Here is a 13,894-nt window from a genome sequence, read left to right on the forward strand (position 1 = left end):
TTTAGAGAGATTTAGGATTAAGAGTGTATTATAAAGGGAGAGACAAGGAGGACCGGAGGGAGGTAGAGAGCATGGAAAACACTGAGTGAAAGAAGGGTTGGGGTGGGGGAGGGAGAAGAGAGAGAGAGAGAGAGAGAGAGAGAGAGAGAGAGAGAGAGTGTGAGTGCAGAGAATTAGAACCAAGGAGGCAAGGAGCGAATGGTACAGAGAAGAGAGACGTTTTCTAACTGTGTGTGTGAGAGAGAGAAAGAGGGAGAGAGAACGCATGCTCCATGATGAGAGGCAGAGCAGTGTGGTAGAGCGGAAAGAGAGGAGGAGACACACAGGCTGCTCAGCCGACTGAAGTGTTTGTGTGTGTGACTGAAGCAGCATCAGAGCTGGGAGCTAGGAGCCTGAGCACGGCTAGCCTGAAGGTTGGAAGGCTGCACCTCTCTCATTACTGAGCCAAACACACACACACACACACACACACACACACACACACACACACACACAGCAGCAGCAGCAGAGAGAGCAAGTCAGACAGCCGGCATTAAGACACAGGGGACACACGGAGAGAGCGCCTTCAGACTGGCAGCCATGGAAGACATGGGTAAGTAGCAAAATATCTTATTGAAGATGTCGGCAGTGTGTGTGTGTGTGTGTGTGTGTGTGTGTGTGTGTGTGTGTATGCATGCGGTAAGGGATACATTATTTGGAGCAGGGTGGGGGAGAAGAGATCAACAAGGATGTAGGTTCCATGCTAGGTTCCATCAAATAAGATAAGTTGTAAAGGTCAAAGTAACATGTGATGATGTCAGCAGTTGCTGTCCCAGGTTACTGTACCCCCTGGGGGACAGAGACAGGACACTGGGGGGCTGTCTCCTTAGCAACCCCTGGGACAGAGGGAGAAGGAGCAGAGGGAAGAGAGAGAGAGAGAAAGAGAGCTGTGGGGCTTCAGATGTTAAACTGTAAACGCGCTGTTAGTGGGACCTGCCGTCGTATGAAGGACTATGGGGGTCCCTATGTCTCTCTGTTGTACTGATCCCACACACACACACACACACACACACACACACACACACACACACAAGCACACATGCACACAAACACACACACTGGCCCCATCCCACCTGCCACTCAGATCTGAATGACAAATATACATGCATATCTCACTTATTGCCCCCTACTGTGGGTCTATTTTCACACTTCTTACTGGGGATTAGCTGAAGTGATTACACTCCGACTGCGGCTCTATCTACTCCGGTGGCCTTCCTTGTGTCCGTTGGTGGCGCAGACAGCTTAGCTTTGTCTTACTTTGTCTTCCTCTCTGCTGTTAAGATGCTGAGGCCAATCATGAGGAATATGTGTTGTCACAAACTCTTTTGTAAATGGTGGTAGAAATGGGCAACTTTTTACATGACTTAGGGACATGAAGCTGATGCCAATGGCTGTAAAAGAATGGACACATTGAAGTGTGATGTTACCCGATTAATTTCAATAGTAGTAGTTTGTATCATTAATCCGCCAACGAAATTCGTAATTCCTTGTCGCCATTATGATTTGTCCGTTCACTGAACGACGCGAGAAGAACGCGTGAGCCAAAGGCAATCCCGGGCAGGTATCTACGATCAAGCATGCGCACTGGGTTACAAAGAGCAACAAAACAGTACAAACACAGCACATTGTTCATCTGATAAAACAATGCATATTTATTTTGTTCTGATGTTTAATAATTGCCCTATTAGGATACCCATCGTGTAATTTATCCAGATTCTGTGATCCTATCTAGCCTACACTTGACTTTATTCTCGACATAGCCTAATCATAAAAATTGATTTGTAGCTAGCACAGCCGGTTTGTAAGCAGAAGGTAGTGAGTTCAATACCCGCTTAGGGTATGATACTCTACCCCGCCGTTCGCTACAATATCTTACAGCTACGATTGACGAGATATTGTTGATCTCAATTTATGATGTCTGTCTAAAAGTAAAATGCCCAAATATCACAAGATTCCAAGTAAAATAGCCTACTTTTGTTACAGAATGCCTTGTTATAAATCGACTCCTCTAGCTAGCCTAATGATTTGGTATTTATTTGATAAAGAAAAAAAAAAAAGCCTTTATGTGCGCATTACAATGATCCAATGTCAACCTCTAGAGAATGGAAATATAACATTGTAAGTAGCATAAATAGTATGGAAGCTTTGCCTATACCCGTATCTTCAGATAGCCTACGATAGCCAGCGATAAGTGTTTGATCAATCCAACGCATCCATCGCAAGAGAACAGTAAAAGTTAAGCTACATTGTAGAAAGTTGCATAAATATTGTATTAAGACTTATACCCTACCTTCAGATGTGTACTGGTGATAATCCATTATCATCATGCGAAGTAACCCACAGTTTAATGGTTCAAATATCCTCGATTTTGCCATTGGCCTCAAGCGTGGCCTTAAATAGCTTCCATCAACCATCAACTGACAAGATTAGATCAGTCGATGTCCGCTCATAAAACGTCTCTCAGTTCTAAGCCTGGTTATGAATCTGATTATAGACTATCACTTTCTATTCTGAAACGGTCCTATACATGTTGTTAGAAATATTTATTTTTCTATTGTTGTTGGACTTGGTTCATCATCACAAAGTTGTAATTTTAGAACATCATGACATTACAATCATTCCCTCATAATCGCATGATTTATATTAGGCTACATTACCATCTTGCATGATCTTGCAGTAGCATTCTGAGTGTTTACTTAAGCAATAATTCATTTGCAAATAATTGATTTGTCATCAATATTGTCACAGGTAGGGGGAGTTGTTAGGCACGACGAACAGCGGAGTGCCCGCAAACCCATATCAAGTGACAATATTGACAGTAAATCATGGCTTCGATATACAGTGCCCTGCGTAAGTAATGGGACAGTGAAGCATTTTTTCTTCTTTTGGCTCTCTTGTATACTCAAAAAGTTTGGATTTGAAATCAAACAATTACTATGCGGTTAAAGTTGAGATTCTCTGCTTTTATTTAAGGGTATAGGTTTCAGAAATGACAACAAAATTACAACACTTTTTATACATACTGTAGTCTTCCTATTTCAGGGTACCAAAAGTAATGGGACAATTGGCTTGACAGGTGTGTTCTGTCATTTGTGCAGACATAAGAGAGCTGTAAATGTTTAGTATTGATTCAACTGTAGTCTTTGCATTTTGCCTTTGGAGTTTGCTATTGGTGTCTGTCAACATGAGGACCAAAGAGGTGTCAATAAAATCATGGAAGCCATTATTAGGCTGAAAAATCTGAAAAGAACTATCAAAAACATTGCCAACCTCAACAGGCTTGCCAACCTCAACAGTTTGGAACATCATTAAAAAAATGAGCACTGGTGAGCTCAGTAATCACAAATGGCTGGTAGGCCAAGGATGACTTCCACAGTGGTTCAATACTCACCATAATTAATAATAAAACAAAAACAACTGTCCCACAGATCAGGAACACTCTTCAGGAGGTAGGCGTGAATGTGTCAGAGAATGTGTCACTACAGAGGCTTCACTGCAAGGTGCAAACCACTAGTTATCCTAAAAAAGGATGGTCAGGTTACAGTTTACTAAAAAGTACAGAGGTCTGGAAAAAGGTCTTGTGGACAGATAAGATTAATATTATCATGTACCAGAGTGATTGCAAAAAGAAAGTTCGGAGAAAAAAGGATCTGCCCTAGATTTACACCAGACCACCTGTCTGTGAAACATGAAGGGGTGTTATGGTTTGGCCATGTACAGTATATATGCCACTAGAACTTAGTTGTCATAATTGATGATGTAACTGCTGATGGCAGCAGCAGAATGTTTTCTGAAGTGCAGTGTGGGAGAGTAGTTCCACTGCATTTTGCAGTAGCTTGGTGGTAGTAAAACTAAATTCAAATCCTAGTAGTTTTTCCTGTAATGTTTTGCCATGTAGCAGTGTAGTAAGCTACTGTCACTACTCACTACATTTTTCCAAAAGAGAACAAAAAAACTGGAACTTAACTATTATTCCAGCCCTTGAACTTCAATTTCTTCTCTTACTGTCTTCGCTCCACCTCAACATTTTTTTCTCTCCCAGTGATTTCAGTCACACGCTTTCTGCCACATGGACTGGACATCTGTAACTGATTGTCGTATGTTGGATAAGGTAGTTTTGATGTAGTGAACTACTTTTTCAATGTAGCTTTAGTTTTACAAACTATATTTCTCTCAATGGAAGCTTTTGTGTAGTTCAACTATTTTCCTTGTAAAGTAATTGGTAATCAAGTTACAGTAAATACATTTTCCCCAACACTGCTGAAGTGTAACAGAAACATCTTATCTGCTCGAGTACAAGCAAATACCTCCAATTTCATTGAATGGCACATCATCATACAGTATGACAATAATCCAAAATATACTGCTATAGCAACTAGGGAGTTTTCTGGAAAGTTCTTTACTGGCCAAGTCAATTGTCAGATTTATATCCAACTAAACATGCATTTAATTTCCAGATGATAAGATTTTAGGCAGAACTACCTCAAAACAACCAAATGAAGATGGCTGCAGTACAGGCCTTGCAAAGCATCACCAGGGAATATACCCAGCGTCTGGTGGGGTCAATAGTAAACATGAGTGCTTAATTTGGATTATATTAATCTGTCCCAGTATTTTTGGTAATTTCTAAATGGTGAAATCAATATATACACAAATGCCATCAAATAAAAGCCAATAACCTTTCTTTAATCTCATAGCATTGTTTGATTTAAAATCCAAACTTTTGGATTGTCGAGCCAAAAGAAGAAAAAGCTTCACTGTACCATTAATACGCAGGGCATTGTTACAACGGTTACACAACAAACGCGAAAATTGTGACAAGAAAACAACTGCCCTATACCAAGAAATATAGTTCCCCAAACTACAAACGTTGTCAAGGGAACGTTATACAGAAATCTACTGTGGCGTAGGAATGTCATAACAGGTGATTTAATCGTGATATTATTTATTGTTTTCATAAACCCATTGTATAAAGAGAAATGAGCTTTATCTTAGTTGACAATCTCCACTTAACTAGAACATCTTGGCGGAAGTTGAAGGCTATCTGTGGCATAGCAGGTGGAACACAGATGGAAAGGCTTCTTTGTCTCGCATTGACTTGGTTTATAATACCATTGATTTTTTGTTCTTACTACGGTTCATACTCAACAAAAAACAAGTCACAAAGACATCATCGACATTACATTGTTGCCCGACATCAACTTTGGTCGTTGTTGTCGTTTGCGAAAAGTGTAAACACCAAACGACAGCTATGCAGCAGGTAGACGCCAAGTCAATCCTTGGGACGACCCTAAATCCTTAACCGTGTATTGCGCAATATCCGAGACATAGATTTACCTGATGACTCGAGGCTGCTTTTATCTGCTCTAATCTAATCTAAACATCCGTTTATCTACTAAAACTACTTTATCAAAGAGGCTCTTAATCTATCTGGCATTTAATGAAGGTGCTTGTTTGTCTTTCGAAATTCCCATTGCTAGCTCTACAGGATCGCTAGCAGAGTAGCTAGCTTGTCAGTTAAAATGATGATCATTGACAAATGTTTGCCTTAGCAAAGCTTTATTCAGTACAATAACATTCGTCCACAGTGAACGTTTCAATAGAATTAAACACGGAAAATGTCTTAAGTAAAATGTTTAATATGACGAAATAAAAGCAGGGAATTCCATCTCAGAATGTTAGAACTGACTGGTGCTGCGTCAGTCAGGCAACAACTGACACAATGACAGGGTTCAACAAAGATGGAATGTTAGTGCCAACATTCTATAAACAAATGTAAAAAAATCCACAGACATAATTTGATCCGCAAATGCAGATTCGACAATTCTAGGCTGTAGTGTTGTATTGACAATATTGGATACCTACACAAACCAATGCTTTTATTCATAACTTTGTGAAGATGTTTGTCACTGCTTTCGTTTTTGTTCACAGATCTTGACATTTGTTTGCAAATATAATTAAGCAATAATACATGAGAGGCCATACATGAGACGACCAAATGTCATAACACATGGACTAAAGTGTATTATTGCTTTCATACAAAGGGTTAACAGCAACATTAATTCCCAAACCATACATTTTTCAACAAAACGTGATGCTACATTCACCAACACTGGTTGTCAAGTGCAATTTAAGGTAATTCTCTGGTTGTTAGTTCCTATTCGTATTGACTACCACGTTAATCAACACTATCCGAGCACTGGTTGATAGTTCCAGAACTGGTTTCTTGGGATGCTGTCCATGATGAAAACAGCTAGGTAAGGACATAAACGATGGCATTTTAATTTAGTAACAATGGGAATTCCAAACCACCCATTGTACAGAGCATTTCACAAACCTTTAGCCATATTTTTAATTTTGCATTGAATAAAATAATGGCTTACAAATACAAATCAAGAGGTATTTATGTGTGGATAGTAAATTATATTTGTGCTGTATTTATTTAGAATGTCTCTCTCACTCACTCTCTCTTTCTCTCTCTCTCTCTCTCTCTCTCTCTCTCTCTCTCTCTCCTGTTCTATATAATATGTTCCAGTGTATTTGGCTGAGATGCATTGCAGCAAAATTAATTTGCAATCGCTGCAGTGCCTTTGGGGGGAGTCAGTTGTCCAGAAATATCCAGAATCAACATAAAAGCAGCTTACTGTGGCCTGCTGGATTGAGTTACAAGTTTACTCAGCATTTCTGTAATGACCTGATTATTGACAGTTGGCAGGTTGACAAATTAGTGCAATACAATTTGTACTGTAGTATTAACGTGTATCTGCAATGGTAAGTCAATTTGAGATTGAAATGTATCAAAAGTATTGGGTTCAAGTGTGTGTGTGTGTGTATATATAGCGTGTGCCGCAGAAGGATATGACTTGATATACTGTTTGTGTGTGTATGTGTGTGTGTGTGTGTGTGTGTGTGTGTGTGCATGTGTGGGTGTGTGTGTGTGCATAGAAGACTCTCTGAGTGATGCACTGAGGGCCATCAGTGTGAGCACAGAGCTGATTGAGGAGGAGCTGAAGCCTCATCTGGACACCGTACTGGCTGTGCTGCTGGAGAAGAGTGAGTTTCTGCACACGTATATACTACATTAACAACTGCACCTAAGACCTATCAATCTAAGAGGATTCTTGACATGTTCTCTTGAAATGTTCTCATGTTCTTTGTAATGACAAAACATTACAGTAGTAAATATTACGCAATGAAAGATACCATCCCCAGGTCTCTTCCATACATTGGACGAATTTCTTGACCAGGGACAGGATAGGCTTTAACTTCACTAAAAGCAGTCCTTACTGAATCTATCTCTCCCCATGTTTTGAGTTGCTGAGCGGATGTGCGCTAGTTTCTCTTATTTCTTAGGTGTGGATATTAGATATTATGGGAGCCAGATGCCTGTCACAGCCTTGGCCTGAATCTCCAGCTATAAAAAGCTCTGTTGCCTCAGACGAAAGATACAGGAGAGTGTTCATAACACCCCTGTTGTGTCTCCTCTGTATTCATTAAACTTCACAGCGCTGTGGAGAGAAGAGGTGCTGTGTCTGTTTCTGCACACCTATGGGACTCTCTCTGTTTGAGTCAGTGTCTGTCTATGGAGAGGGCTTACACACTAATGATCAAGCCTTGCCCTCCCACACCCAGGTGGATTGCGGCGGACAGGGAGAGACTCTCTCTCTGTCTCTCTCTCTCTACCGCTCCATCACTCCCCCTCTCAGTTTATCTGAGGTTGCACAGGCAGCTACGTTGCCATAGCAGCAGGGCCTACCCTGACAACCTGACCAGGCTTCCCCCTCAGCTGTTGTGACCTTCTCTGAAAGAGGAGCGTGGGTATCCACTAATACTGGGTTTCCTCTCTCTGTTGCATGTTGCTGCCATGATGAAAACCTCCCACTCCTACTCAAATACAATAGTGGATTCTATCTTGGCTTTCTTATTTGGTCCCTCCTGAAAAAGTCAAGATGCTCTCTGCCTCACAAAGTCTCAGAAAAGGACACTCGAAACAGCATTCTATTAACTGCTGGCACAGTTGCATTCACAAAAACACTGTGTCAGAAACAATTACTGGTTTTCAATGATATAGTTTTGTTATAGGTTGATGATATTTACACATAGAGAATGTTGTGTATATTCTCAAACCACTTGTGAGATGCAATTTTTCTTCCCCGGTTGGACAAGAAATGATTTAATTTTATTCCATGTCCATATTACAGAGTAACTGAGGCATTGTGTACGTATGTGTTATGTGTTCCTAGAGAAGGGCGCTGCTGTGGAGATCGCCAAAAGTGGCATTCTGCCCACACTGGCCCAGTCCCTCAGGCAGCAGAGCCCCCTCACCTCCCAGGTGGCACTGGTGGTGGCCGAGATGGCCAGGGAAGGTAAGGTAGCACAAGTGTGATGGGCGGGGATTTGAACTTGGGTCTCTCACGTGGAAGACACAAGCATCTACCATTTGGCCAAGAGGACATCCTCAAGGTCCAAGGGCAACAGTTGACTTTGCATACATCACAAGGACGAGATTCCAAATGTTGTGTGCACATTTTGTTCCAGCCCAGCAGTAACACACCTGATTCAACTAATCCAATACTCATCAAGCCCCCATGATTAGTTGATGGGGGTTAGTAAGAGCTGTACCTTGGCACTTAAGCAGTCATAGTTCCCTGATTCACAGTAGCCTACAGTGTGCTTGAAAGACTACCTGATTGAAATAGAGAGCTGATTTCCTTTTGGGTGCTGTTGATGCGTTTAAAGGGTCTAATCTATTGTCTTTGATAGGCAGCTCTGACAGAAGAGTCGTTTCATCTGCTCTTTTCCAGAATATTTCTCATTATAAAATAATATTAATTAACTCTACTCAGTACCTGAGGTGCAAATTTGCCCTTTGTAAATCATACATATGGTATATGCTAATGTGCTCTTTTATTGAATATGCAGTTTATTTGTATGCATTATGAGTTCTGTTACTGCTGTACCCCTCTGTCCCTATCCCCTGTTCTTAATTATCTGCCTGCTCTGTCTCTGTGTGTACGTGTGCGTTTGTGCCTGCCTGCCTGTCCGTTCATCCTCCATCTGTCTGTCTGTGTGTGTGTGTGTGTGTGTGTGTGTGTGTGTGTGTGTGTCAGCTGCGGTGAGGGAGCCGTGCATCGAGGCAGGCCTGGTGACGGCCCTGGTGCCCCTGTTGAACTGTGCTGACCAGGAGATGCTGCTGTCCACGGGCAGAGCCATCGGACGCATCTGCTTTGACAACAGTGAGTGAGACTGACTCCTCCTGACAGATGGAACAGGGACTTGACATGCAGTGACGTGATGATGATGAATCTACTGATGATGAATCTACTTACTTAGTCAGCGATCACACAGTTCAGTGCATGGCCCTGTGGGTTTTGTGTGTGTGTGTGTGTGTGTGTGTGTGTGTGTGTGTGTGTGTGTGTGTGTGTGTGTGTGTGAGAGTGTGAGTGTGAGTATGTATGTGTGTGTTCTCCCACCTCCCTATTTGCCTCAGTTTAATCCTCTCTCTCTATCTACCTCTCCCTCCCTCCATTCTCTCTGTCTCCCAGCCTCCCAACAGGATCAGCTGGTGCAGAGTGGGGTGATCCCCAGGCTAGTGGCCATCATGAGGGAGTACCCAGAGAACGACCCTCTTGTCAACGTGTGTCTCCTGGCCCTCTGTAACCTTGCCGATATGGGTGAGGACAGGCATTCCTTTAGGATGTTCTAGAGAGGGTTAGAGGCACTCTGAATGAGTGAATGGAGGAGAGGGGCTGTGGTAAATTGCTGTTTGTTTAAATAAGTATCTAAAGATACATTAGCCAGCTTTCAATTGCTCTACAGTTGGATAATGTGTCATCAAAGATCAGAATTATAATCCATGGCCCCCCCCCCAGACACGGCGCGGGAGGCCCTGGTTGAGGTAGGCGTGGCCGAGGTCCTGACATTCCAGCTGAGACGGGCCCCTGACGCGGAGCGCCGACACATCATACTGGAGGTGCTGGGATCACTGGGAGAGAGTGGTGAGACTGGGCTGTACAGTGACTAGTCGTTGATGATCGATATGTATAATGTGTGTACCACTGTGAAGCTAAAGGCAAATTTCCATACTGCTGGACAATAAAAAATGTTCTATTCTATATGTAGTAGCTTTAAAACATTAGATAAGCCTCCTGTGTTGCCAGATGCGCTGAAGCTGCAGTTTGTGGAGTCGGGTGTGCCAGAGGCCCTGTCAGAGATGATTCGCGGGCTCCAGGGAGGCTCTGACCCCCACGACCTCTGCAGCATCAAGATCGCCTCCAACCTCATCGTGTCTCTCCTGCTGGGAGGTGGGTTTTTAGTCAGTCTGTCTCACTGTCTCTCTCACTGTCCTCTGTCCACCTGTATATATCCTGACTGAATGAAACTCCCACTCTATCAATCAATCAACTGTTCCACTGTCCCCCTGTCCCACTGTCTCTCTGTCCCACAGTCCCCCTGTCCCACTGTCTCTTTGTCACACAGTCCTATTGTCCTCCCTTCATGTCCTCCATTACCACACTTACGGACCGATCATCTTCCCCTCCACCTAAGCCCTTCTCTGCTTGTCTAAGACAACAATAACAACATTCATTACTTTGATCGAGATTGAAATATATATTGAAATATTGGTGTATAATCAAGACTGCCAATCAAGATTCCCCTGAACTGACCAATCTTCATATGTGGATATGGGAGGTGTATGTTAGGATGATGGTAAAGACTATAATAATGATGGTGATCATTTGATGGTGAAGGTGATGATTATGAAGGCGTTGATGATGATGATAATGATAAGGTTATAATGATAATGGGGATGAAACATGGCAATATCAGGATGTGTGTGGTGGTTTAAGGACCAGAGAAACCTGACCTTATCAACATGTAATTCAAAGCTTATCCTCAAGGCAAGACTGCATGTGCCACAACACTCTAGATAAAAAGCAACAGATTTTTCACACTTTTTCCTTATATTATTGGATTATCCTCCTTTGAACATGGTTAAAAGAGAAGTTTATATGCATTCTGGTTAAAGTATTGTGAGTATTATGGGTCAGCAACTTATGTATCAAGTGGTTTGAGAGGGTGCTATATCATCCTCTTGGTGCTGGGGGATGGAATTACAAGAGAGAAAAAACAAGTCAAGAATTTCTCAGGTCCTTCTGTTCAATTAATTGGTTAATTCATGGTTAACTTGACCTGCTGGTCATCCCTGTGTCCTGTGTGTGGTCTATCAGACGACTCGATGCAGAAGTGTTTTGGTGAGGGTACAGGGGTTGTGTACCAAGACGTGCTCTCCTGGCTGCAGTCCTCCAACACTCAGCTGCAGCTGTCGGGGGCGCTGGCCATCGCTAACTTCGCCAGGAATGGTGAGTTCCTTTATTCTTAGTCCCTAATGTTCAATGTCTATATTGTGTGGGGAATTGTTCCTCCTATCTTCATATCATACCTTATTATCTCTCCCTCTCCCTCCCTCCCTATCTCTCTATCAGATAGTAACTGTGTGAAGATGTTAGAGTTGGGGGTGGTTCCTCACATCCTTACCCTCCTGGAGCAACACGTGGATGAGGGCGACGTGTCCGTTCAGCACGCCGGACTGAGCGCGCTCAGAAACCTGGCCATCCCAGGTAGCTACAGGGTTGGAGGCACACTTACTTTTTTCTCTTAAAGATTTGATGGAGTTCAGTTCAAGTTTAAGCAGAGAGATGATAAGGATGACAAATAAGCAATATTAAACAATTCATCCTCTCAACACACAAGGTGTTCATTGTTTCACCTCCCCTTGGACCCCCTCTCACACACACAAACACACACACACTACCTCTCCAGTTCTCTTACGCACTTGTCTGTAGGCTCAGTGACATAATGTAAGCCCTCTTCTCCCTGCTGTTCCAGCCACTAATAAAGTGCGTATGCTGGAGGACGGGGTGACAGAGAGGATCAGGACCCTGCTGCGCTCAGACATGCCCCCGGTGCAGTTCAAGCTGCTGGGCACCCTTCGCATGATGGTGGATGGACAAGGTGGGTGGGCAGTGTGTCTGGTAAAGGAGAGTGCATATGAATCCAATTTAGGGTCTACAGCTATTCTAAAGTGAATCTCATTTCACTAAAGATAGTATGAAAAAATAGTATTATGATGTATGAATCGACATGTGAATATACATACACAAGTATATGTTAATTATATTATATATGTTATCTTAAGGTTATATAAACCCACCAACATCAGATGATCTGTGGTCGTTAATCTCATGGTTGTAATACAATATTACACAAGGTGTCCAAATACACAGTTGAAATAAGTACCAGTTATGAAGGCTTTCAGAGGCAGACAATACAAGGCTGCTTATAGACACTACTCCGACCTGTCACAGTAATTGCAGGATACTTTACTGTAGCTCCCATCGATAACTACTCTACTGAGGGGACAAACACTACTCTGAGGGGAATCTTCCTCTTTATTTGCTTCCCCACCTCCCTTCTCTCTGCCTTTACCCTCTATCTTCTACCCTGTCCTTGACACTGTGAATGATTCATGACCCTCTCTCTCTCCCTCTCTCTCTCTCTTGCACTCTATTTGCCCCCTCCACCCCTCCCCCTCTCTCTCTTCAGAAGAGGCAGCTACAGTGCTGGGTAAGGATGAGGTTCTGCTGGTGCGGGTCATGGAGTGGTGTGAAGCACGAGACCATGCCGGGGTCCGAGGGGAGGCCAACCGCCTCCTGGCTGCTCTCATTAGACACAGTCGAGCCCCGGTGAGTATCAAACACACACACACACACACACACACACACACACACACACACACACACACACACACACACACATAATCACCATTACATGTGGAGGCTGACTACCTTGCTCTGACAGGAAGTCATCCATGCTGTAACCAAAGCAGATGGGGTGCGACACCTCATCTCCATGGCAACCAGCGAGCATGTCATCATGCAGAATGAAGCCCTGGTTGCTCTGGCGATAGCGTCTGCCATTGACATCGGTGAGGGATGGAAAATGAGACATTCAACTGACAGTCACCAATGTATTTGATGTTATCTGAATTATATTTTGGCTCATTTCTACTTGATAATGAATGCAAGTCGATATTCTACTCATAAGAATGTAAACAACGCTCTCTCCCTCTCTCTCTCTCCTTATCTCTCTCTATCTCTCAATCTCTCTCTCTCCTTATCTCTCTCTCTATCTCTCTCTCTCTCTCCTTATCTCTCTCTCTCTCTCTCTCTCTCTCTCTCTTTCTCTCTCTCTCTCTTTCCTCCTGCTGTCCTTTAGACTCCATGCAGGATCCATTCCGAGAGGCTGAGTTACTACCCACCCTGCAGAAGATGCTGGAGGACCCTGTGGGGGCGGTGGAGGTCAAGTTCAGCGCCTTAGGCCTCGTCTGCAGCCTGGCCAACTCCGGTAGATACCAAGGAGAGAGAAATGCCCACCCACACAGACACACACACACACACACACACACATGCAAGCACATATACACACACACTTGTGCGCACGCACGCACGACACACACACACACACACACACACACACACACACACACACACACACGCACGACACACACACACACACACACACACACACACACACACACACACACACACACACAGTGTTCAGGGTGATCTCCAACTCCCCCTCACTCACTCCCATCTCTCTATTTCTCTCTCCTTTTCTCTCTCTCTCTCTCTCTCTCTCTCTCTCTCTCTCTCTCTCTCTCTAAGGCACACTGAAGGAACAGATGGAATCTTTAAACTTGAAGGAGAGTCTGTCCAAGCTCTCTGGCCATCCCAGCACCAAGCTGGCCTCACAGGCTGACACAGTGCTCGCCATGCTCAATGACACCAGCTAG

At 43.4% G+C, this 13,894-nt stretch overlaps 1 protein-coding gene across 1 annotated transcript; it reads left to right on the forward strand.

Annotated features, from left to right (window-relative positions):
- Positions 1–579: 579 nt before the first annotated feature.
- On the forward strand, positions 580–13,894 carry LOC310823346 (rap1 GTPase-GDP dissociation stimulator 1-B; the record flags this gene model as incomplete). The annotated part of the gene is made up of 14 exons (XM_083696190.1): positions 580–592; positions 6,985–7,092; positions 8,283–8,405; positions 9,150–9,275; positions 9,585–9,713; positions 9,912–10,037; positions 10,200–10,343; positions 11,271–11,402; positions 11,526–11,660; positions 11,929–12,054; positions 12,646–12,785; positions 12,901–13,027; positions 13,318–13,446; positions 13,767–13,894. 14 exons carry the CDS (start codon positions 580–582, stop codon positions 13,892–13,894), a joined length of 1,686 nt encoding a protein of 561 aa, XP_083552316.1.

Source organism: Argentina silus, assembly GCF_951799395.1.
Source record: "Argentina silus genome assembly, chromosome: X".
Classification (NCBI taxonomy): Eukaryota; Metazoa; Chordata; class Actinopteri; order Argentiniformes; family Argentinidae; genus Argentina; species Argentina silus.